Below are 27,344 nucleotides of genomic sequence, written 5' to 3'. Positions count from 1 at the left end.
CATTGGAGTCAGAAAGTTTGAAAATTATTGTATTTTCCTCATCTAATTCATTGAATGAGGCTTTATTTCTTTGCCTGCTCACTCACCACATATAATTCCTGAACTCTTTCTTTTGGGATTATGGTAAGAAACAAGTATATCACACTAAAGTTCAATGTGTGAGTGAACTCTGATCACATATCAACAATACAGTTGTTCTCTGTGATGCTGCAAATTCTGGAAAACAGCATGAAATTGAATGTTTCAGCGGGCAATAAAAAAAAAAGCCCATAAGTGGAAAACTCTTTTGAATTGTTCTTTCAAATTAAATAAACCGTCTATCTTTAACTGGCATACTTTTCTTTTTACAACAGTTTTAATGTAGTGAATAATATGGGGGGTGGTCAATTAGTATTTATCCCCCACCTAGGAATATTTGAGTTAGGTATTTAGTATGTGTATATATATATATATATATATATATATAGGCCTCCGTAGCCGAGTGGTAAGGAGTGGGAGTGCAGTAGTACGTGCTCTTTGAGTAGACCGGGGTTCAAGCCCCTGACTGCTGAATACGGTCGCTCTGCCAACCCGCACTGGACCAGCGTGGCAGATTATGGTCCATTTTCCTCAGCATGAATTGTTGAGGAGGCTTCCATCCTGCAGTGGGTTGATAATGGCTGCACTTTACCTTTATGTGTATAAATTATTACTGTCTCATAAGTTAATGTATATTTATTTGTTTTTCTATATCCATCAGTTACTGAACTAAAGCCATGAATACAGTAATATATAAGGTTCATGAAGGTGGTATGTTGTTGGAGAGGGTTCAGGTTCAATCCATTATAAAATTTCTTCATTGCAAGGCCAAGATGCAAAACAGATCTGTGAGGAGATGAAAGCTGTAATGGGGAAGATTGACCATTATATGAGATTTTGCAAAATTGGCAAATTTCAGCTACAAGCCTTACCATTGTTGCTAAAGTGGAACAGCTAGTCTTTGAAAACAGAGGTAACAGTAAATTTTATAGTATATGAAGTGAACATTAGCCATGGCTCAGTTTGCATCATGATGCACATCCATGGTAACAGCCTGATGGGTTCTCAGATTATTGACTGCCTCTCCAAAAGCTGCACAGGAAAGCATGTTCTGCATCATTGTTGATGCTTTGTAAAGAGTATATTCATGATTTTTTCCGACTGAATTTTGATGATCAGTGAATATTGAGTACATCGCTATGACCCAGAAACAAAACAGATAGCAAATAATGGAAACATTCATCTTCACCAACTCCCAAAAAAGTCAAGAGTTCATGCCAACAAGGTCATGTTATCAGTCTTCTGGAACTCTAAAGGTATCATCCTAATAAATTATCACCCAAAAGGCAGCTTAAGTACTACTACATGAACTTCCTGGGAAAGTTAACAGGGTGTAAAATTGGAGAGATGTGGGAAGCTATCCAAAGGTGTCTGCCTTCTAGCTCACAAGGCTGCTGTCACAGTGGACTTTGCATTCAGATGTGGCTTTGAAAATCTGCAGTGCCCACCTTATTCCCCTGATCCTTTCAGTTTTCTTCCTCCCTAAAACGAAGGAACTGTTAGTGGGTAGCAGATTTCAAACTGATGAGGAATTAATTAAAGAAGTGGAAGCCTAGTTTTGTGCTTAAAGTGAGATCTATTCAAAAGGGCTGAAAATAGATGGAAAAATATGTAGCTCTAGAAGATTACGTAGAGAAAGATGAAATTGCCAGCCAAATTTCAAATCCCTAACTCAAATATTTCCAGGTGGGGGTAAATACTTATTGATTGTCACCCGTATATGCCCACCTTGTATTATTCAAGTCTAAATATCTATTTTTACATGTGAAATCCCAGCTTCAAGTTCCTTCAGGTGAACGTGTTTTGGAGAATTTTTCTCAGTACTTTGAATATTCTCTGGATTAGATATAGCTAATGTCTTCTCACAGAAAATTCTTTCAAGCTCCTTTATAGGTTGCTGAACAATTATAGCACAGATGAAGGTAACGCTGTATGTGAAGATAAGCATTCCACCAAACACAAAATACTGCAAAATTAACAGTTATATTGTTATTTTCTTAAATTTCTGAATATGCTAACAATAAAAATAAAATTTGCAATGTACAAATCATTTTTTTTATAATCAATAGATCTGTAATTTCGTATAGCAGTGCAGTGCGTATTTCCTGTTCTAGGTAATCAGTAGTAATATTCTCTCTCTCCCCACAAGAAAAGTAAGTACATTTAATACAAGAATAAGCTAGAACTCTTAAAAGTAATTTATCCCTAATTGTACAGTTATTTATAAAGAGCAGTGCAAGGTTAATATTGAGAAAATTATTTAAAAAATCCAAAGAAAAGGCAGCAATGGCACCATTTGTTTAACTTTATGGTTCGTTATTTTATAGTTACATAAGTTTTCCATGGCAGTATTATGACTACACCACTTGCAATCCATTTGGAAAGGTCAAAAAAGGGACCTTAGAAACTGATGTCAGTACAAGAATGATGCATAGGGAGTTGCAGTAGCACTGGATTTTCGGAAGAGCTGTAGCACACAAACAAAACAAAACATCCCACTATGCAACCAGTAGTGAAACTACCATATCTGAGGGCCCACCCATGAAATTCATGAATTGGCCTCTCCTGTACTCTTTAACAATCATGCCAAACCATCTGCCTGTCCCTCAACCCCAAAGTGGCAGACCTGGCAGTATGTTGGTTTTGCAGTATGTGAACCTTTGCCCATCCCATTCATCTCTGGAACTTTGGAAAGCTGTGTTGTGAAGTGAGGAATCGCATACACAGTCTTCTAATCTGATAATTGTGTTTCAGTGTGGAAAATGCCTTGACAGTTTATCAGAGTGCATGTGCCATCCCAGTGGTGAAATTTGGCAGAAGTGCTGTCACTGTCTAGGAGTTGTTTCTTGTGGTTTGAGCTTCGATCATTGGTCATCATTCCTGGAACAGTAAATGCCATGCAATATCTTGACATTTTGGAAAATTCTGCTCTTTCTACATTGTGGCTGTAGTATGGACAGGAACCATTTCTGTTTCAACATTATGGTGTACCATACTGCATTGCATATCTTGTAGTGACTTGATTTGAAGTTTATTTGCTTCCCCACAGTCAATAGCTGAATTGACCAGTGTGTTTGAAGGATGAACCAACCAAAATGCCACCACCTTCCTCTTATCACAAACTGGTTTGAATTCCAATAACACAAATAGTGTGCAATTAAAATCAGATGTGGGTCAACATTTTATTAGTATTAGTAGTGGAAAATAATACTAGGAAAAAGCTTATATAGCATCAGCCAAAAGAAAAAATTATGCACCTCATCTGACCATCCCCCTCTAATAAATTGTCTAATTCTTGCATAAATTTATTCAAACTGCACACCAGATGGAAGTTTGTTCCAGTGATCAATCATTCTCAGGCTGAAATCAAATTTTTGCAGGTCTAAACATATAAGTGGCCAATAATTTTCAGCCAGTATTGTAGGTTAGGAAAGTGTGAACATTTCTCTTTTGAAACAGTATAATCTATTATGAACAGTTATCCTTCTCATTCACAGTGGTGATTACAATGCTGAACAACTTCCATGCCATGTGTAAAAGTTCTGTGTAGAAGTCATGGGTAGATTAGTAGTTAAAAGGAGCCCAGAACTGTTTTGAGGCACTTATTTATATTTTAAGTACAAATGTCCTTTGTGATTGTTAGAGATTGGCAAGCTTTTGCTAATACCTAACAGTTAACAAATGGTCATAAATGACTAATGCAGAAAGGAAGGGCAGAGTATGTGATTACATTCCAAGCAAGCTGGAAATTCGTTAGGGTCGGAAATGAACCTAATAAATCTGATGAGTATAATGAGCAGTTGTGCAGAAAAACAGAGTGGGCCAGTAAATCAGAATGTCTTAGAATGGGGGATTTTAACTTTCTAGATATTGACTAGAACTTGTGGATTGGTCACTTGCACACTAGTAAGATCTTTCTGGATTTATTGGATGACTGTTTTCTACAGCAACATGTTCAAGATGCAACCAGAGGGAGTAATACTCTTGATCTGATTATCAGCAGTGATCATGCATTAGAATCTGCAGATAAAGGAATGACTAGGTGACAGTGATCACAGTGTATTGATGTGGGATTTACTTAAAGGTGCAACTACCATCAGGTTTTAAGGCAAAAGGTTTTTGCTTTCGTAAAGGTGATTGCAGTGGTGTCAGACAGTTTTTAAATTCTATACAGTGGGATCAACTGATGATGTTACCAGTGGTGAATTCTAAATAGAAAGCCTTCAGGAACTTAATCTTGGACGGTACTAGACTTTTCATACAAAGAAATAGACATACTGTTCAAGGTTTAGGACTAGATGAATGTCAGGTGAATTAATGAGGCTCGTGGCAGAGAAGAGAAATGCATGGGATGCATATAAATTATCAGGTGACACAGAAGCCTATGGCAGATATAAGCTAGTCTATAATCAAGTCACAAAGGTTACGCAGGTGAAGGCAGATTACGAGAAATCTTTGGCAAAGAATGCAAAGAAAAGCAGCAAAGAGTTCTTTACTTATGTAAACTCTGGAAGGAAAGGGACAAATCAGATTGGTCCACTTAACATAGATGGTTTGACTATTGATGATCATGCTCAGGTAGCTCATAAATTGAATGAATATTTTGCATCTGCATTCACACATGAGAAGTTATCCAAGGAGGGGAATGTCAGAAGTTTATCAAACTCTAACAGGGAGCTGAATGATTTTGTAATAACTGAGAGAAAAGTGGAGGAGAAATTGTTGAAGATAAACATAAGAAAGTCCCCATGGGGGAGATGTGCAGATGTATCCCCAATTCACAAAGGGGGGGGTTCAGAGGGTGACATGGGTAATTACAGACCTGTTAGTCTAACTTCTGTTCCAGTGGAAATAATGGAGTCGCTGGTTAAGGAAGAGATGCAGGATCATCTAGACGAGCCTGAAGTTATAGTTCAGACACAGAGTGGCTTTGTTAAGGGGAAGTCTTGTCTGACAATTTGATTGGATACTGTGATGTGGTCACAAAGGAACTGGATGCAAAGAATAATTTTGATATCATACTTGAATTTTAGGAAAGCTTTTGATACTCTGGCACATGGAAGACTACTGTACAAATTGGAGCAGTATGGCATTAAGGGCAAGTTGCTACAATGGATAAAAGGATGGTTGAGTGGGAGAAGACAGAGAGTGGGTATCAATGGACACTGCTCTTCGTGGATTAATGTTATTAGTGGAGTTTCCTAGGGTTTGGTGTTGGGCCCATTGTTGTTTTCAGTATTTATCAATGATACTGATGAAGGTATATCAGCATTAATGTGTAAGATTGCAGATAATACGAAGGCTGGCAGGATTGTTAATGACAGTAATGATAGTACGCTACTGCACCAGGATATGAAAAAATTGAGCAGATGGGCTGAGAGGTGGCAACTGAAGTTTAACATTGACAAATGTAAAGTACTGCATATAGGTATTAGTAACCCCCAGAGTAATGTACGAATTGGGTGGTACTACACTCAGGGTAGTGGAGAATGAAAAGGACCTGGGGTAATTGTATGCAGTCAGATATGAAGTTTTCTGAGCAGTGCAAAAAGGCTGCAAGAATAGCTCATGGTGTCTTGTCAATGATATACAGGGATTTTGCTAGCAGGGATAAGGAGGTGATTGTCCCTTTGTATAAGGCAGTGGTTAGGCCACACCTTGAGTACTGTATATGGGTCTGGAGGCCTCATTTTAGGAAAGATGTGGAACTGCTGGAACGAGTACAGAGAAGGGCAACAAGATTGGTGAGTGGAACAAAGAGTTGATGTTACCAAGAAAGGCTTAAGTTCTGCAAATTGCAGCTTCTGGAGACTAGGCACCTGCAAGGTGATCTAATTGAGGTGTATAAGGCCTTGAATGGATTGAGCAAGCTCAATGCTAATGGGATTCTTCCTCTTGCTTAGATTACTCACCTGAAGGGGCATAAATTCAAATTGAGGAAAGAAGACAATTGTAGAATAGATGCACAGAAATTCGCCTTTAGCTAACGAGTGGGTGATAGTTGGAACAAACTTCCATCTGTTGTAGTGGAGGTCAGCAACTTAAATAAGTTCAAGGCAGAACTAGACAAATATTTGGAGTGAATGAATGGGTAAAAATGGGAATGGGCTGTGTTTTTTTTTTTTTTTTTTTTTTTGACTGACGCTATATAAGAATCTCAAGAATTGTCAATAATGAATACTTTTTTCAAGAAAACGGTGAACAGAAAGTGGACATTGAAGAGTCCAAATGGATTAACAACTAATGAAATCGACTTCATCCTCACTAACAGAAGATATATTGTGAATGATGTTACCATCCTGAATAAGGTAAATGTTGGAAGTGATCACAGAATGGTAAGATGTACACTTGATATAGATGTAGGAAAGGAAAGGAAAAAACCAACTCAAGTAAATAATACAAAGGTCTTTGAGATAACAGAAGAGGAAAAAAAGCAGTATGTACTGGAACTTAAGAACAAGTTTGAGGTTTTGCAGACTGCTCAGGACCAAGATATCTACGAGGAATATTACAAGTTTCTGAAAGTGATAAAACCCAAAAAACCTATAGGGAAAAATAAATCCAAAGAAGAAAAAATTAGTCAAGAAACACTTGCTATGATGAACCAAAGGTGATGACAAATGAAGAGCAAGATAAACACCGACAAGGAGAAAATTGAGTATACTGAGTTATGCAAAGCTATTAGAAAGATGCTCAGAGAGGACATAACAAGATTTAACACAAGAAAAGTACAAGCATTAAGGGAAAACAAAGGACTTAAATCAGCAGACATGAGCAGTAATACAGAAAGACAAATGATACTGAAACTGAAGAATAGCGATGGTGTACTTATAAACAGCAGAGAAGGCATAATTCAAATAGCAGAAGACTACTATAGAGAATTATACAAGGAGCGAGGGAATGATGCCAGCAGTGGGGAAGATGGATCGCAAATTACCAACACATACAACATACCTGATATTCTTCCTGATGAGGTAGAACATGCATTGAAGAAAATGAAGAATTAGAAAGCCCTGGGGGAAGATTAAGTTACTGTAGAGTTGTTAAAATTGGGAGGAAGAGACATAACACAAAAACTGGCAAAGCTCTTCACAAAGTGCATTAGAAAACGGCGCCTCCGTAGCCAGGTGGGAAGGAGCAGCAGTGCGTAGCACACGCTTCTTGATTAGACCAGGGTTCGAGCCCGTCACCACCAAATACGGAAGATGCGGAAAGGTCAGGGAATGACCACCGCATTTCCCGGAGCAATATGGCCTTAGTTGCTAATGCTCCTAAAAACCAAACAGCATTAGAAAACATGTGTCACCTAAGCAGTGGAATAATGCAATCATAGTTTTGTTGCATAAGAAAGGAGATAAATCAGAAATTGGAAATTATAGACCAATTAGCTTGTTATCCCACATCTACAAGTTGTTCACAAGGGTCATTACTAACAGATTAGAAAAAATACTTGATGAGAATCAACCAAAAGAGCAAGCTGGCTTTAGGACAGGATTCTCAACTATGGATCACTTTCACGTAATATTACAGCTAATGGAGAAAGCAAATAAATATAAAACATATATTTTCTTCAAAATCATATATATGGGGTATCCTGATCACCATTATGCCTGAATTTGTGGATTATGGAAAGGCATTTGACTCCATACAGCATAAGGCAATGTTTTGGGCACTGGAAAGACAAGGCATAGATACCCCATATATTATGATTTTGAAGAAAATATATGAGAACGCTACCTCCTTTATTAGATTAGACAAAGACAGTAGGAAATTTAAAATCGAGAAAGGAGTTCGACAAAGAGACACTATCTCCAAAGCTGTTTACTGCTGCCCTTGAGGAAGCTTTCAGAAGATTAGACTGGTCACAGAAAGGAGTCAATGTGAATGGAGAGTACCTAAACCATTTACAATTTGCAGAGGACATTGTGGTCATAAGCCACGATTCCAAAGAATTAGAAGAAAATCTTAATCAGTTATGCACAGTTAGTAAGGATTTTGGACTAAAGATGAATATGGCTAAAACAAAAGTAATGATGAACAGGTATGCCACAGAAAGGGACATAATGATTGAAGGGACAGTAATTGAAAAGGTGGAGTCATATACTTATCGGGGACAAGTTATTAGCTGTAATAATGATAAATGGCTCAAGAGAAGAATAAATTTTGGATGGATAGCATTCAGGAAATATAGTCACATACTGAAGAGCAATATCCCAGTTTGTCTGAAACGTAAAATAATGAACCAATGTATACTCCACACCATAACATGGAAGTGAAACTTGGGCACCCACCAAAATAATGGAAGAGAAGCTGAGAACTACACAGCGAAGAATGGAACAAATTATACTAGGAATCAGACTGTTAGATAAGAAGAGAAACACATGGATTAGGCAGCAAACTCAAGTAAAGGACATTCATATCAAAACTAAAGAACTAAAATGGTCTTGGTCAGGACACATAGCTCAAAGACATGTTGACAGATGGAATAAGAAAATAACAGAATGGTACCCAAGAGGAGCTAGAAGAAAACCTGGAAGACAACGACAGAGATGGATAGATGAAATTCATGAGTTTGTGGGTAGTAAATGGATGGCCATTGCACAAAACAGAAGGAACTGGAAAGTTGCTGGAGAGGCCTTCATCCTGCAGTGGATTGAAAATGGCTGATGATGATATAAGCTTGCTTTCTTGCATCACATACCTCTACTAATGCTAATATTACTGAAGCATGATTTTTTAACAGTATAAAGAGAGAAATTTTAATGCAAATGATATGGATAAAATACATATCTGCTTAACTTACCAGAGTAAGTTAAGCACGATCGAATTTTAGATCATACAGGTCACTTGACGCAATAGAAGATAATAGGGATGATTTCATTTCATGGAAGAGCTAGATTCAGAGGAGGTAAATGCAAGGGACCGTGGTTCTCTCATACATTCAAAGCAGCTTGTGAATGCACACACTTGGACAAATCATGTCATAAACCATGTGAACCAGTGTGCTAAGACCGAAACAGTCAATGTGCCAAGGTTCTCCCAAAAACAACCATAGTAAATTTCTATCTTTCTATCAGCAATTTTTCATAAATTTCCCTGCTGATACTACATTTTATAAAGGAGAATATATTGTGTATAAGGCGTATTCTGCTAGAAAAGAATTTTTGTGAGTTTATTTTCACACCATGTTTCAAATAATTGATCTTGGGATAACTGCATGCTTCACCCCTTGAAACTGAAATTTTTCTAGTCACACATCAACCACGAAATGCATCCAATTTGCATTCTCTTCTGAAGCTGCATTCCTTTTGGCCAGAATCGAAAATAAAGACAACACTCCAAAACATATCTTTCTATATTTTTAAAATCAATGTGCCAAGGTTCCCCCACATAGAACTAAAGTCTGCTGAAAGGTTTAAAAAATTGTCATAAAGTAGCAATCCCTGGATATGAAGAATGTGCCAATATTTCTAAAATAAAATTTTAAAAATTTCTAGTAAAATTATCATCTTCAAATGGAATTAGCTATGTTTTTTTATTTAGGTCTCATAGCTAGGTGTTTATATAGGTTTTGTAGCTAGGTATTTTATATATAATTTAGATCATAACTTTTTTTAATGATAATTCCAAATGCAAATAGCTGTTGAAATATATACTACTCTAGTACAGAAGTTTGACAATTCAAAATCCTGAAGAACCTTTTCATCAGTATACTTGAATTTTTGCAGATTGTAAATTTTCAGGAAATGTTCGTGAAAAAGTTTCTTCTAAAAACAGTGGAGGTTTAAGGATTTAATGGGGGAGAAAAAAAGGCAGGAGAATGATTTCCACTGTTCCCCTCTGGTGTTATCTGCTAATAGTCTACAATCTGGGTTCAAAGTACTCAGATTATAGAGAGAAATTATACAGGTTTGGTAGAGTGTCCTACATTCCACAGAAATAACTTTGTCTAACTATGACTGGCATATAGTATCCAAAAGGTGACAGTGTAAATATTCTAAAATTGTAGGCAACTCTCAACATTTACTAATATACAGCATATGAACACAGAATCAAATAGGATTTCTATTGTCATGTTAGTTTACACTGAGTTTGCTTTGCATTAGCAACACCTACCAAATACCTTGTGGAGCCACTTTTTGCCTGTAATTCAGCCTGAACATGTCCTCCACAAGGTTTTGCAAGATATCCTGTGGTGGTACTACCTGTGCATTGCACAATGCATCCAGTAATGCCTGCACATTGTCAGGTGGATGGTCATAGCATCAAATATCCTTTTCTGGTAGGTCCTAAATATGCTCAACTGGCTTGAGATAGTGAGAATTGAGTGACCGACCCTAGGAAGGCAGAGAATTCATTTTCATGTTCCTGAAGCCAGTTAGCAACCTGCTGGGCCTTGTAACATGGCACATCTTATTGGTAAACTGATATCTTGAACAGCATGAACTTGGTCAGCAATGATAGAAAGGTAGGCATTGCCTTGAGCTATTGATTAACGGTGATCAGAGGACTTAGGGAATGCCACAAAAACAGTTCCCAAACCATAGCACCAAACACAGAGTGCATCCAGTTGCCATGGCCTCATCCAAGGATCATGGCCATAGCCTATACAGGGTGATTCACTACCAGTGCAACAAACTTTCAGGAGGTGTAGGGGGCAGAAAGACGAATCGGAATCACATAGCATTGCAGGGTCCAAAATGACTTCGTCATGCGGTAGAGGACGTTGAATGGGAGGTCGCGTGAACAGCGATCCCACTGGAAGTCAGCATTTGCGAACCGTTTCTGTTGAAGAAACCAAGTAGCAAAAGTCCTCCAGAGTGGATAATCTGCAGGCTCCAATGATTGGACGCGTTGCAGATGGTATGAACTCATTTGGTTTGTTGACAATATCCTCCATACAGTGGATTGGGAAATACCCAATCGTTGGCCTATCGCCCGAGACGTAGGACATAGGACTGCAAGACGTAGGACATTCTCCTCATTGTCTTACGTCCTTGTCATTCGCTCTCGATTCATGGTACCTCTCGTGAAACGACCAGTCTCACGTAACCTTGTGTGCACACGTGCGAAAATCGTATGATGGAACGTTCCTGGTACAAGCGCAGAGCAGCGCGCCCATTACAGTCCACAGCTACATACGTGAGGTGCATGTCGGCCAGTTCAACGTTTGAATACTCGTCCATCTTACTGCCTCAGGAATCAGTTTGCAAATGCTGACTTCCAGCGGGATCGCTGTTCACGCGACCTCCCGTTCAACATCCTCTACCACATGACGAAGGCATTTCGGACCCTGCAATGCTATGTGATTCCGATTCGTCTTTGTGTTCCCTACACCTCCTGCAAGTTTGTCGCACTGGTAGTAAATCACCCTGTATAAGCTGATGTCTAGTACATAATCCATGTGGATATTAGTCTTGCTATTCCTAGTTGTACTGGGTAGTTAGCTGGGCCAATATTGCAGAAGTGTTGTCTCGCAACACTGCAGCAAAGCAGCAGTGTTGCGAGACAAGGAACATGATGCTCATGGATGCCCTACAGGTGACCTTTAGCTGGTTGTTCAACCACTGTTGAACTAGTGACAGTAGATTTGTGACACCACAGAACAAGAGTACTTAACAATGTTGGCTGTTTTCAAAATACTGGCACTTGCATGTTTTGCTTTACAAACATTCCACATTTGAAGCTTGAAAGAACTCTATGCTGATGCATTCTTATTCGCAGACACTCAAAAACTGATCACCATGCGTGTGAACTACACTTTTATGTCAACTGTTCCTAACTGAGCCGTCAGCAGCTTCACAGATTAGTCCATTCCTACACAGAGGGGCAGTTGCTATTACAAACCGAACTCAGTATATTTTTATGAACATCTTTTGCATGAGACCTTAATAAAAAGTAATTATTGCTCATTTAAACCCTTCTGTTTAATTACTCTTAACAGCACTAAAAAAAAAAAAAGGAAATGCAATAATACAAACCCCCATAAATGTGGACGTTTGTATCCTTTCCCTCATTTGTGCAATTGCTACACTTAATGACACTGGATGTATGATATATGTCAAGAAAGCCAGTCTTGATTGGACTACAAATGTAGAAGATGACAAAAATTCATCAATGACACCTAGAATGAAAATAATTAAACAAATAAACTATTTAAACATAAAATCACTTTTAATTTTCAATTTGAATATAAGCCTAAACCAACTGCAGTTTATAAAAATAAAATTAATGAAAATACAGTACCTATTAATTCATTGTCTTATCTTGGAAGAATCCCTGTGGGGTAAGAGAAAGAAGATGCAATCTTAAAGTCATATTTGACTGAAGATAAAGTGAAATCGGTTTTTCGTTTTACACTGTAAATTTTGGCTCTCTACTCAGGAATAATATTTGATTTGAAGTGGCGATACATCATATGTTACCAAGAAATTTCTGTCTGCCTTAATAAGAAACAGGCCAAAATTTTAAACTCAGTATTGTGACCTTAATATTGCACACTATGTGCTTCAGTTCATTCATTAAAGTGTTGTTAACAGTTAATTCTAGGGTGGCAATTAAACCTGCACCAGGATCATGCAATATTATCAGAAAGCCAGAGTTCATGATTAGCTGTTAAAAAAACCCCCTTTTGTGCCAAGGTGCTTTAGTGCCTTAATGCTTTGCATCTGCTGAAACCCTATTTTGCACAGCCCTCTCTGCAGCTCATAACAATCCTTACTCAACATTTCCTCCTTCACAGTACAGTGAATTTGCCACCTTGTTTGTTACGAGAAACTTAGGCCAGATTCCATTGGAAATTGGAATAATTACTTAAGGAATTGTTATTATCCACACCCATACAGTGACTTAATATTGCTTCTTGGTCTGACAGCGAATATTCTAAAGCCAATAACATATTACTCTGGTATTCATCCCATAGTCTATGGATATGTAACTGAATGCCAATATTCACTGTCAGGTCTCAATAATACTATTGTATTAATAAATACACTGTTTGCAATGTTAACCTTTTTTTTTTCATATTCTGAAGCAATAGCTGCAGAATATAAAAAAAACAGTAACTCTTGAAAGTAAGAAATAAAAAGTATATATATATATATACTCTTAGAAGGAACTTCACTGATGTCTGTAAGGCCCTGAGAGGGGAAAGTAAAATGTATGAAGGTGAAATTTTGTTACAAATGCATCCAGAATCAGAGGCCATAAATTTAAATTAAGGGGAAAGAGGTTTAAAGTAAATTGTAGGAAGCTGTCTTTTGGCTAGCAAGTTTTTAATTATTGGAATAAATTACCTCCATGGGTAGTCAAGGTTAATAGCTTAGAGAAATTACATATGTGAGGATGGAAACATAAGTTATTTCTATTTTTTTAACTAATTCATAAAAATCCTATCGCTTCCTTGCACTCTATGACTAATACAAATATTCCGGTGTGATCACACAGGTCAAAGGAATTCAGAATTAATCATTTTAAAAGAAATATTATTATTAACCATATTCGCTGGTCATATCAGCTCAAACCACATCGACTCTAACACATATACAGGGTGTCTCAAAAATATTGGTACAAACGTTTAGGTGAGATAGGTAACATCTAAAGGAATGTGAATCGCATAGGAACCCATAACCGGAAACATCACCGTAAGTCGGTACACGACACTCTTCGTCAGTTTGCGAGAGGGAAAATTTCTGGTTTACTCATTCAAGCAGTAGTCGCCGCACGAAGAGCATGCATCAGTATACGAACTGAGAACTGGCAGACTTGCACCTAGTGTATGGATTAGCAGAGGGCAATGGACGAGTCGCTCAATGAATTTATGGAGAACGCTTCCCAGACAGACATGTACCGAGCCACCGTTTGGGCGTGTGCATCAAAATTTGTGCGATTATGGGTCATTTAGAGGTAACAGGAGTAGTGTGGGCAGACCACGTTCGATGCGAACTCCCACCATGGAAGAAAGTGTGTTGAATGCCATTCAGAATAATCCTACTACCAGCACACGTGCCGTTGCCCCTGCCTTAGGAGTGTCTCATTGCAGTGTACAGCATGTCTGGCATGACGATTCCTTACACCCCTTTCATCTCCAGAGGGTTCAGTTACTGCTCCCCCAAGGTCATCCTGCACATTTGGCTTTTGCGCAGTGGTTTCTCCAAGAAAATGTTCAAGACTTGAATTTTCCAGCCTATGTTTTGTTCACGGATGAGGCTTATTTCATTTGAGAAGGCTTATTCAATCAGCACAATGCTCATATGGGCTCACGACAACCCACACGGTGTGCACCCCCATGCAGCACAACATCGCTTCGCAATAAATGTGTGGGCAGTTATGGTCGGTGACTGCTTAATCGGCCCATACCTGTTACCATCCCGCATGAACTCCGCTAAATATCGGATCTTTCTTGAACAAGTTCTACCAGGGTTACTTGACGATGTTCCAGCAAATGTGAGATGCAACATTTGGTTTCAACATGACAGGGTGCTTACCCATTATGTAAGGTGTGTTCGTGACCATTTGAACAGGCATTTTGGGCGTCGATGGATGGGATGTGGTGGACCCATTGCCTGGCCCCCATGCTCACCTGATTTATCGAGCCTTGATTTCTTTCTGTGGGGGGGCCCTCAAATGTATCGTGTATGAATCGTCTGTGGAGATGGAAATGGATCTCGTGGCGAGACTCGTCTGCGCTGCTGCTACTGTCAAAGAAACTCCAGGTGTGTTTGACCGTGTATGCTGCATCGGTGTCACACATGCATCCCAACTCATGGTGGAACCTTCGAGCATCTGTTGTAACATCATGAAATGCATTCATCTTTTACTTTATTGTTAATATTATGTCAATATTATTACAAACCGAACTCAGTATATTTTTATGAGCATCTTTTGCATGAGACCTTAATAAAAAGTAATTATTGCTCATTTAAACCCTTTGTGTCATTTCTGCTTCTTGTGCCTCTGCTACTACTTTCCCATGATGTTTCCAGTTATGGGTTCCTATGCGATTCACATTCCTTTAGATGTTACCTACCTCCCTTAAACGTTTGTACCAATGTTTTCGAGACACCCTGTAGAGTACTCTTTCCAAGAGCTAGAGTTTTAATTCTTTTCTAGCGGCATTTTCCCTGTCACTAGTGCTCTTACAAGTTTTAAAGTAAGAACCCAGGGAGGAAATCCACCTTTCTTTTCTTACTAACTAACCTCAACAACAGCTTGTGGTGTGATACAGAACACTGCAGAGGCCAGAGTTTTAAAATTGTGACCAACTGATGATGGTGTTACCAACAGCAAATTCTAAATGGGAAGCATTCGAGGAAGTAATTTTGGAAGCTACTAGGCTTTTTTGTTCCAACAAAGAAATACTGCTCTAGGTTTAGGCCCAAATGGATGTCAGATGAACTAATGAGACGTGTGGCAGAGAAGAAAAATGCTTGGGATACACAAATTGTCAGGCAACACAGAAGCTTATGGTAGATACAAGCTAGTGTGTAATCAAGTCACGAAGGAATTTGGCAAGTGAAGGCAGATTATGAAAAATCATTGGCAAAGGATGCAAAGAAAAACAGCAAAGAGTTCTTTACTTATATAAACTCTAAAAGGAAAGGGATGAATTAGATCGGTCCACTTGATATCAGTGGTTTGACTACAGATGATCATTCTCAGATAGCTGTCATTTAAATGAGTATTTTGCATCTACATTCACACATGAGGACTTATTCAGGGAGGGAAAGGCCAGATCTTTATCATACTTTAACAGGGAGTTAAATGATTTTGTAATAACTGAGCAAAGTGGAGGAGAAATTGTTGAAGTTAAACACATGAAATGCACCTGGAGTTGATGGAATCAATCTAGTTATACTAAAGGAGGCAGCAAAGGCAGTAAGCAAATCAGTTCAGCCCTGGAGAGATTGTCCAGGGCTCATGGGGTAGAATTTTTCTCAGTGTGGTCTGTGCTTGTTAAGAGGAGAGATTGCTTCTACAGAGATGGAATACACTTAAATATGAGGGATGCAAGAATATTTGATGCTATCGAGGAAACTGCTAGCTTTGGGGGGGGGGATTCACAGACTAACAGATGAACAGTAGCCACAGCAGAGGTGGAAATGATTCTTGCACTGCTTCTATTGGAATGAGCAGCAGCCCAAAAAGCCAGTTTCTGGGGATTTCGGGAACTTCTGGGGGTCATGAAACAAGTAAATACATGGGCTGTGTTAGTGTAACTAAGAATAAAAACAGGTGCATGTACACCAATACTTGCATGTACACCAATGCATGTATACTTGCATGTACACCAATGCTAGGAGCACAGTAAATATATATTTAATGAATTTGAAGTGCTGGTTAAGTCATCCAAGGCGATTCTTGGGATGTCAGAGATGTGTTGCCACTCAGATATAAGGGATCCAGAATTGGAATTTGGGGAGTACAATGTGTACAGAAAGGATAGTCAGGCCAGGATAGAAAGGGAGGAGGGGTTATGCTGTTAATTAAGAAACATAAAATCTAAGGAAGTGCATCCAGGTGACATAGATGACCAGTACAATGTTGAGTCAGTTTGTAGTGACATTAGCACTAGGAAAGCAAAAATGAGGATAGAAGTTTGTTTTAGGCTTAATGACCCTGATAAGTACAATGAACAATTATGCACAGAAATAGTGGGCCAGTAAATCAGTGTCTTATAATGGGGGATTTTAACTTCCCAGATATGGACTGGAACTTCTGGGGGTTGGTCACTCGCACACTAGCAAGGCTTTTGTGTATTTATTGGATGATTGTTTTCTACAGCAGCATGTTAGAGAGGCAACAAGAGGGAGTAACACTCTTGATCTGATCATCAGCAGTGATTAGAGTAACTAAGAGTAAGAACAGGTGCATGTATACTTGCATGTACACTAATGCTAGGAGTATAGTAAATAAATTTAATGAATTTGAAGTGCTGGTTAAGTCATCCAAGGCTATTCTTGGGATATCAGAGACATGTTGCCACTCAGATATAAGGGATCCAGAATTGGAATTTGGGGAGTACAATGTGTACAGAAAGGATAGACAGGCCAGGATAGGAAGGGAAGGGTGGTTATGCTGTTAGTTAAGAAACACATAAAATCTAAGGAAGTGCATCCAGTTGACATAGATGACCAGTGCAATGTTGAGTCAGTTTGTAGTAATAATAATTTATTTATCCCTATTTTATGTTACACTTATTTTGGGAGATAACAGCAAAAAGGAGGGAGAACACATAAGCCAATGGCTTTTTAGTTGGTGTTCCCTTAAAAAATGTGATAATGAATATGCAAATATACAATTGAAAAATATACAGTTCTGAAATTGTACAGGTAATGTTCAACAGAAAAGACAGAAATAAATTGGAGTTTTTTGTACATTTCTTTACAGAAGACTTTGAAAAGCATCGCTACTTATAATATCATTGTGAACATTTTTACAATTAAATGAGAGAAAAGAAAAATGATGAAATGTCTGCACTTCAATTTACAAACTGTTTGCCGACTGCTTCCTTTAACATTTGTACATTATTTCCATGTTGGTGTTTTTAAAATCCAGGAGTTGAGTGGAAGGTAATTTGAATCAGACATCCCTGATGATGTGTTCATTTAGTAGTTTCTTGAATTGATTTAGTGAAGTGATGCACAGTTTAGAGCTATGCCTTGTGATAATATAAATTTTCTTCCACAAAGTTGGAAGTCCAGTGGATATTGCATTATGTTCAAGAATGTTTTTCTAACCTTCTTTTCTTAAAATTCTTTAAATTCTGACCAAGTCACACACTCTAGAAAAATAGAAGCAACTCTAGTTCATAATGGAACCACCACCATGCTTGACTGTAGGCACCATTTTTCTTCGTTTGATTCGCTTGGATCGAAAACTTCAATTTTGGATTCCTCCCTCTTCAGTACGTTTTTTCACTCTTTATTTGTCCAATGTCGATGGCTTTTAGCCGGATCAAACCATTTCTTTTGATTTTCCAGTTTTAATAAGGATTTTCGGATCGCTACATGACCATGAAGTCCTGCATGTTTAAGACAAAGTTTAACAGTGGATGCAGACACGGAGTTTCTCTATTCCTATTAAACTCCGCTTGAATTTCAGGTTCAATAAGTCGTCGATTTCATATAGAAATCAGTGTTGTGGTCTTATCTTGTGAATCCGTTTTTACACGTGGTTGTCCTGATCGTGGTTTGCCCTTTAAACTGGATGTAAACTTGATTTGAACTTTAAACTGGATTTAAACTTGATTTGAGTAAGACGTCTTCCGACCTCAAATCAAGTGCACAAGCATACATTTACTTGTTTCAAGAAGAATGATGATCGATGCAGATTCAATATTCCATATTGGCCTATGGATCAACTCGAGTTTTAATACCGATGAACACACACAGTAGCGTTGGAACGCCTTGGCATTGGGGCAGGTGCCAAGGGCGCCGGTATCAAAAGAGCGGCACTGGCAGACCACATCAGATCCGAGCCAAACTATTTCGACACTCGAGGCTAGCTAGCTGATGAAATTGCACCCCTCGATGACGTCGCATCAGGATGAGAGTAGAGGGCGGGGTGAAATTAATTTTCGCCAATTGGTGTGTTTTCAGAGGAATAAATCGATTCAAGCCTGCACGCATCACTAAATCTGAGTACATAGCAGCACAACTCTATTTGCCATCCAGGTCGTAACTTGGAAGCGACCAATCAGGCGAATGCTTCACCAGTGCATGCTCGAATGCATAGCAGTTCGCAATTCATGTATTGTGTACATTCTACGACACTGAATAAGTTACATGTCATAAGTAATGTGTGTATAATAGTGTTTTTGTGCATTAGCAGGGCATATATGATGTAAGTGTGGGGGGGTTAAAAATGTTATTTTGCGGGGAATAGAATTCTTTATTATTATATGTTATTATAATTCCTGTAATTAATAATTCTTGTTAATCTTTCAGACCCACCTCTCTTAACTTTGTATTTCCCCATTTATTTCCCCCCCTCCCACATTAACAGCTGACTTGTATACTGCACAGAAGATCACAGATTCTGGGGGAATAGAAGTTCGTGTATGTCTCCTCTGGACTGGCTGAGTATTCAGAATGATTACTACACTTGATAAACATATACAATATTGTTTATTCACAGTATATACATTAAAAGAATATATCGTACATCATCAATTGGGTATTATGTTAATTACTAGCATTATATGTGTGCTAAGATGTAAGGATAATCATAACTCATATATCATGTCTCTTCATGTCTTTCTGCCTTTTCTCCTTCTGGTTTAGTTTACATCTCATAACATTCTCTTGTCTTCTAACAATTTAACTTCCTAACTGGGATTACAGCAGTGAGCATAACATGTGTATTTTCCTAGATTTATAAATCCCCGCTATAATCTTTCTTTAATTATCCCTTCCAAAATAAGTACATGTGCATAGAACATAGTCTCAACTTAAAACATACTAGTCTTGAGTACATATATCTAAATCTTCATTGCTTAATAACTTATTTTAGTATTAGTATTAGTAACGGCCGCATGGTGCAAGAAAGCCTATGGCTTATGCTGCACCAGCCAAAAAAAAAAAAAAAAATCTGAACAAAACAATGATAAAAACAAAAAAATAATAATAAAATAAAATAAATAACTAAATAATAATAATTAATTAAAAAAAAAAGGAAATTAAACCTATCATCCTATGCGCTTCCCTTACCCGAAAGTACTATCCAGATGACCTTTGAATTTCCCCAAACTGTCAGCCTCTACCACCCATGAAGGCAACTTATTCCAGTAATTTATAACTCGCTGGCTAAAATAAAACTTCCTGCAGTCCAATCTAAACATTTCCCCCCGTAACTTAAATTTATGTCCCCTAGTTCTAGCATCATTTATAATCTTGAAAATTTTGTCCTCATTCATTTTACTGATGCCTCTCAGAGCCTTAAACACCTCAATCAAATCTCCTCTAAGGTGTCTAGTTACCAAACTCTGCAACCCACATATTCGAAGTCTTTCTTCATAAGGACGCCCTTTTGCCGATCTCACCAGGCGAGTTACCCGTCTTTGCACCCTTTCAAGAAGCTCGATGTCTTTCTTTAGGTGCGGTCTCCATACGTGAACACAGTATTCCAACTGTGATCTAACATAAGCCTTATATAATGGGATTATCACGTCCCTATCTCTGCTTGCAAAAGTTCGATAGATCATCGATAGGACACCATGGGCCTTCCTTGCAACCTGTTTACAATGCTTAGAGAATTTCATCTCTAACCATATTGTAACACCCAAGTCCCTTTCCTACAGTACTGGGATTAGTTGAACTCCACCAAGCGAATAATTTTTTTTGGGATTACTGTTTCCAGGTGTAATACCTTACACTTTGTTGGATTAAAGCACAGCTGCCATTTTTCTGACCATTCCTGAAGTCTATCTAGGTCTCTCTGAAGAAGCTCAGCTTGACAGTGATCATTAACTACTCTACCAATTTTAACATCATCTGCAAATTTAGACATCACGCCCTCTATCCCTTCATCAATGTCGTTTATGAAAATTAAAAACAACAGTGATCCTAATACTGATCCTTGGGGAACCCCACTTCTTACATCGACCCAATCTGAGGAATAGCCATTTATCACAACCCTCTGCCTCCTGCCCTGAAGCCATCCTTCTATCCATCTAAGGATTTTCCCAGTGATTCCAACGTGTTCCAGCTTATAAAGCAACCGCTCGTGTGGGACTGAGTCAAAAGCTTTGCTGAAATCTAACTAAACAATGTCGAAATTATTCCCTAAATCCAGCTCGTGAGTGACCCTTTCGAAATAGCGAACCAGATTTGTTAAACATGATTTTCCCTTTACAAAACCATGCTGAGTATCCTTGAGAATTTCAATTCGATCCAAATGATCCTGAATTCCACCCTTGATCATTGCCTCCATGATTTTCCCTACTACTGAAGTCAGACTGACAGGTCGATAATTTCCAACTTCACTTTTAGAGCCACCCTTATGTATGGGAGATACATTTGCACTTTTCCAATCCAAAGGAATCTGCCCAGAGTAGTGATGCTCACATAATTAGCCTCAATGGTTCAATGCACTCGCTTGCCGCCTCTCTTAAGATTATAGGGTATATTCCATCAACTCCAGGAACCTTACTGGTCTGTAGGCTCGAAAGTTTTTTCATTAAATAATCTTGCGAAATTTCAATATCATTAATTACATTCAAGGCATCTATGATTAATGTTTTAAAAGCGTACCACAGTTCAATTGTATTCATTCTCTGCGCGATATCTACCAAGTTAATAGAGGCCATGTAGTACCTTAAGGCATCGTAATTTCCTTTTCTGAAATTAAAACCCATTCCTTTGCCTTTTACTTCTGCTACCTCTCTCGTCATCATCCACCATAGAACTCCGTGATCACTTCCTGCTACTGGTTCCTCTACTGTCAGCCCTGTTATGTCATCTGATTCATGTGCGATGATGAGGTCTAGGACATTCTTTTCTCTAGTACTTTCCCTGACATGTTGACACAAATAACAGTCATCTAGTTGATTTAAAAATTTTGTTCCCCATGTCGAGTTTCCTTCCCATTTACTCCAATCAATTAGAGGCAAATTGAAATCACCCATAATAAGGCATTGGCGCTTACTTGCCCATTTTGCATGTAGAGGCTTTTGTCATAATCTTCACAATCACCTGGTCTGTAGATTACTCCTACTCGCATTATACCTTTGTTTCCAACTATCTCACACCATACAGACTCTATACTAGCATGTGAAATGTCTGAATCCGGGAAAGCTATCGTCGCACTCAGGCTGCTTCTGATAAGAAGCATTACCCCACCCCACCACCCCTTAAACTTATCTTTGTGATGAAGTACATATATCTTATGAACTTTCTCCTTCCCTTTATGCTAAACAATATCAAATCAACTAATTTAAAACCTTCCCTAGAGTCCTTTCCTTCAATTCAAGCTTAAAACTATTATCTGGTACTTACATAACAGCTTAGGGGATTACTCTTTACACAACCTTTTCCTCAGCTCAGGAGCGGCCATCATCATCAATATAGGGCATCATCAGACTCCTACTGGAATTAGTCATCGGCTAAGGAACTGCTGCTCATCTACAGGAATTCTCCTTCGTTCTGGAACTCACTCTTTTCTCCTGAAATGGGTTGCCCTGGCCCGCTTTGGGCGTCTAATCACTCGACGATACTGGGGGGAGGGTGCATAATAAAATTATCAAGACTCTTTACTGCTTTATCGAGAAGCCAGACTGTATAACTCTTCCTTATCTTTCTACACCGAGACTTTTCGATCCTTATCACTCAGCTCCAGCATATGTGTTTCCATCTTTCACTGGGCATCTCTTTCATATTTCTACATTGCGGCTGACCTCTCCCAGAACTTGCCTAACGAATTGTCTTTGCGACAAACTGCTTCAATTTCCACTACCACATTCCAGCGATTCTCCCGGCACTTCTCGGGATTTCTTTCCGGCCGCACATCACCCAGGCACACCCACAAGAACTCTCAAAACTTCCAAAACTGCCCAAACTGTCAAAAAACTCTGTAACTCCCACTCTCTTCTGTTGCATCTCCTTTTGTTTCAGCCACCCCTTCTATTCTGATCCAATCGCAGTTCGTTCTTCATCATCTCTATATTCTCATTTGCTCTCTTCCAATGTCCTCGCGTTCAGGTTTCCCACGCGGCTGACAGACTTCAGTTTCTTGGACTCTCCGGTTTTCCTTCGAGACTGCTGGGGGCACTCCGGTTTTCTTTCGAGCCTGACAGGCTTACTTTCACTTCTGGGGCACTCTTCACATGATGCACCTTCTTGTGTAGACGATATATTCACAGGTGTATATACCTGGCTCATTGTCTTTACAAGGGCTTACATTACCAAACTCACCTACCTCCACTTCGACCCGCACTCATGACCTTCTTTCTCCCCTTTGATCACATCACACAGAAGTCAGACACAGAATGCTCTTTTCTCTCAATTTTTCTTTCCCCGAACTTCACTCTTCCCCTCAAGTTTGGCACGCCTCCCCCCAACCAATCCTTCCCCTCTGTTTAAATTTACGTTCCTTTCCATTTGCCAACACAATTCTCCCAAGCTGTCTCCCTAGCGCGCAAACCAACCCTTTTCTCGAACTTTCTTAATTTTTTTTCACAGGCAATATGACCCTTTCGTGTCCACTGGCAACCTCCAAAAACACTCATTTTCGTTTCACACCTTTCTCTCTAAAAGTATCCCAACACCCAAAAATCAGTCAGCCTGACGCCGTTTTTAATTTGACGCGAACACTGGACGTCCACTCATTTCCTGTTTTGGCTCCAACGGTGTCATAGATCAAAGGAAACAACTCGCATAATTCCGCTTCATGTCTTATTGTTCTTCCTTAAGCAACCCCTTCACGCCCGTTCTCAAATGGCACCCCTTTACTTAGTCCTGCTGTCCCTGTTTGCTCTCTCATATTATTTGAATTACTTGTTTACCACTTTGCTACTATTCTCAATTCTCACGCTTAAACTAACCCATCAATAAATCTAGCGTTGTTCAAACTTTAACATTACTTCTAGTAAAACAATTATTTTTATTTTAAATTTGTCATTTTTAAATTTGTTTTTGTCAAGGTTTTATTTTAAATTTGTCATTGTCAAGTAGGCAAGCTTATAGCTTACGCCGCTTATTAGTGCCTACCGCTTACTTCAAATAAATAGTGTCCAGTTATTTTTATTCTGGCTCATTTCGAGGAAATGCAAAAAACGATTGAATTTACGTGCCGACAAAAGATTTCCGGAAAGTGATTTAACTTATATTTATTTAGTAAACTTTGCCGATACTTACCAGTGAAGAAACGAAGCACCTGAGCAGGACACTTCACCGAACGAATGACTATTTAATATTCAACTATACTGTACTATATATAACTTCAAATGTCAAACGGTGAGAGTTACAGTAAGCTAACACGCTTTAGAGGGGCTTGACTTGCACTCCCATTCCGACGTTGCCACATTATTTGCATAATTGACAAATGACAAAGTATATTTTGATTTTACCGACTACTGACAGAAGCGATAGAAGACAGAGCCGTATTTACTGTCATTTAAAACATTGATATTGATATTTTATTCAAATCCAATAGTGTTGCAAACCAATGATTTAAACTTTATCTAGGTACGAAAAAATTTTGTATAATTTATTTTTTCTTAAATTTTCAATTTAAATTGTTTTTATTTTTATTTTTTTGACCGCGAAGGGGGGGGTCAAATTTGATTGAACGGGGCCCAGGGCTGCAGCCCATAAAGACCATGCCTAAATGTGCCCCTGGGAACATGTAAGTCTAGACTTTAATGATCCAACCAGATGGAATTTTAATATCCACAAAAGCGGATCTCGTATAGTGCAACACAATCCTGAAGAGTTAACTGCATATCCTGTCACTAATGGCCGATGTTTCAATAATTCGCGGAAATACAATTATAAAGTTATTGAAAAAAAAAAAAAAACAGGAAATGGTTATTTTAACGAAAAAACAAAGATGCAATATACATGTATTGTTTTCCGTGCTTCCTATTTGTATTTGGTACAAATAATGGTCCATTTTTCAGCACAGAGGGATTTAAGGACTGGAAACATAAATCCAATCGTTCTATTTCAAGAGAATTCGTTTCAACACACAATTTCACAAAATGGAAATTATTAGAAAAGGATCTTCAAAAAAGGTGGATTAATTTACGACGTTGCACAAGCTGCACTAAGAATTTGTGATATATTTTCACATCTCCAGTCTGTGTGACCTCCCATCAGTCCACGGATGCTGTCATAATTAGGGCTAAGGGTTTGCTTATTTCCTTTGCCGCCTCTTTTAATATAACTGGATAGATCCCATCCACCCCAGGTTCCTTTGTTATATTTAACTTCAACAATTCAATTTCTCCTCCACTTTGCTCTCAGTTATTACAAAATCATTTAACTCCCTGTTGGAGTTTGAAAAGCTTCTGGCCACCACTTCCCTACAGAATTCCTCGTGTATTAATGTAGATGCCAAATACTCATTCAGTTTGTCGTCTACCTGAGCATAATCATCAACAATCGAACCATCGATATCAAGTGGACAAATCTGATTCATCCTCTTCCTTCTACAGTTTACATAAGTAAAGTCTTTGCTGTTCCTCTTTGCATCCTTTGCCAAAATTTTCTCTTAAATCTGCCTTTGCTTGCCTCACCACCAGTTGCAGATTGTAATATCTTTAGCTCTTAATTCGCGTGCTTAGTAACAGCACTATTGCCTAAATTGCTTGCAGGCCCGCTGTGCGAAAAATGCGTACCCAGTTTTAAGTTTCTCCTTATCCATTCGTTATATGGAAAATTTTATTCATTCTACGGAAATTATTTTAAATGTAATTGTCAAGGGGAATTCAAAAAAATTTCGCAAAATAGAAAAATTCGCTAAAAAGAAGTTCGTTAAACAGAGGTCCGACTGCACTTATTATTATTTATTATGGTTTTACCACTTATCGAAAAAATGCGTGTAGCGACGAATTTTCCAAGGGCGCCAAAAACCTAGTTACGCCTCTGAACACACAAGACAATCGACGTTCAAGTTTCAAACGGCGTTTTCAACAATATAAGAAAGATCTTGAAGAGAAACATTACGATACACTCGAGCAGTTTCTAGAAGAGCACAAGTTGAATATGAAAACTTACTTGGATGTTATTCGATCAGAATTGACGAGACCTGCCGTTCTAATGAAAAGAAATATGACACAAATTTGGACGAATACCTTCAATCCTTGTATAGCTGATATATTAAATTCGAACATGGATTTACAGTTCATACTCGAGGAACATTCATGCGCATCATACGTTGTCGAATATGTAAACAAAACCAACAGAGGCATAAGCCATTTGCAACGAGAGTTGATCAAATTGCAAGAAGAGTATCCAGATGAAGACTACATCGACTTGTTAAAATGCGTTAATATTAAAATGTTGAACAGCGTTGAAATGAGCTCGCAAGAGGCCCGCTTGGTATTTGCTTCGCCAGCCAATGTCTGAGGCTAGTAGAGAAGTTCTGTACATTCCAACTACTTGGCCTCACGAGCGTCAGAAAAGTAAGAAGAGCAAGAAGCGAATGGCTGAAGAAAATCACGATGATGATTTTACCGACATATGGAATGAAAATATTATACAGAAATATGAGAAAATACCAAAAGATGGAGAGCTCGGTCAGCTTTGCTTGGCTGATTTTGCAGCGAAATACAATGTTGTGAAGCGACAATGTAAACTTAGAAAACAGATGCGAGTCATAAGGTGTCGCCACTATGAAATATCTGAATTGGCAGAGTATAAACGTGAGATGGTTTTACTTTACCGGCCTTTCGAAAATGAAATGGTTGATATCTTAGATTCAAACAAGTTTCTTCAGATATACGATGAAAATGAAGAGTACTTTATGAATTGCCGCAAAAGGTACGTCGGACGTCGATATTGACAAACCATTACGAATATTGTAGAAAACTTTGCATCGGAATGGACGATAAAGAGAATGCTCGAGCGAAATGCGAGGAATATGTTCAAAGTCGAATCGCAGAGGATGCTAGTAACAGACTTCAAGAGAACAATGATGATATTGAAATGATTTCGGAAAACTCGCTATCCGCTGTGGTACGTCGGCGAGATATGTCATGACCAGCGACGATTACTGCAAGTTGGTTCGAATGACGAATAGAGAACAACGCGAGTGGATTCTTGAAGTTATTTTATTATTATCATCAGTTTATTTCTCTTAGGAGACACCCGATTACAGCCACTGGCCAGGGGGGTGATGATACATATACAACTAAGTTACAAAATGTAATACAATTATGAAATCCGTGTTATCTGATTTATAAATACATCTTTTCTGGTACATCGAATAACAGATCGAGCTAAGACAACACCGTTTCAAATATTCTTTACTGGTCCAGGAGGCTGTAGCAAGACGCTTACCTTGAAAATTATGATGGAAACTTACAATCGCTTAAGTCAGGCGCACAACTCGCCTGCGCTTCGCCGGGGAAGGCGGCTGTAGTCAACGGTACTACAGTTCATTCGGCGTTCAAAGTTGGTATGACGTGAATACATGGTGTTCTTGCTCGAGAAACTTTTTAACTCTATCGTAACGGGTTTAAAAACGTTCAAGCAGTATTCTTCGATGAAATTAGCATGATCGGAGCTGACATTTTGCATTCGATCAACGGCAGACTGTAAGAGATC

At 38.5% G+C, this 27,344-nt stretch overlaps 1 protein-coding gene across 1 annotated transcript in view; it reads right to left on the bottom strand.

Moving 5' to 3' along the window:
- Positions 1-450: 450 nt before the first annotated feature.
- Positions 451-27,344, bottom strand: part of LOC150089404 (nose resistant to fluoxetine protein 6-like) — a 142,185-nt gene continuing 115,291 nt past the window's right edge. The window contains exons 14-15 of the mRNA XM_090389431.1: positions 12,060-12,202; positions 451-2,044 (exon numbers count right to left, since the gene is read on the bottom strand). Of these exons, the coding sequence (XP_090245557.1) occupies positions 1,823-2,044; positions 12,060-12,202 (365 nt within the window). The 3' untranslated portion in view covers positions 451-1,822. The remainder of the gene's footprint in view (positions 2,045-12,059; positions 12,203-27,344) is intronic.

Source organism: Mastigoproctus giganteus, chromosome 2 (genome assembly GCF_048544385.1).
Source record: "Mastigoproctus giganteus isolate SK-2022 chromosome 2, ASM4854438v1, whole genome shotgun sequence".
Lineage (NCBI taxonomy): Eukaryota > Metazoa > Arthropoda > Arachnida > Uropygi > Thelyphonidae > Mastigoproctus > Mastigoproctus giganteus.
Note: the sequence above shows the minus strand (reverse complement) of the source record. Positions and strands in the feature narration are given on the sequence as shown.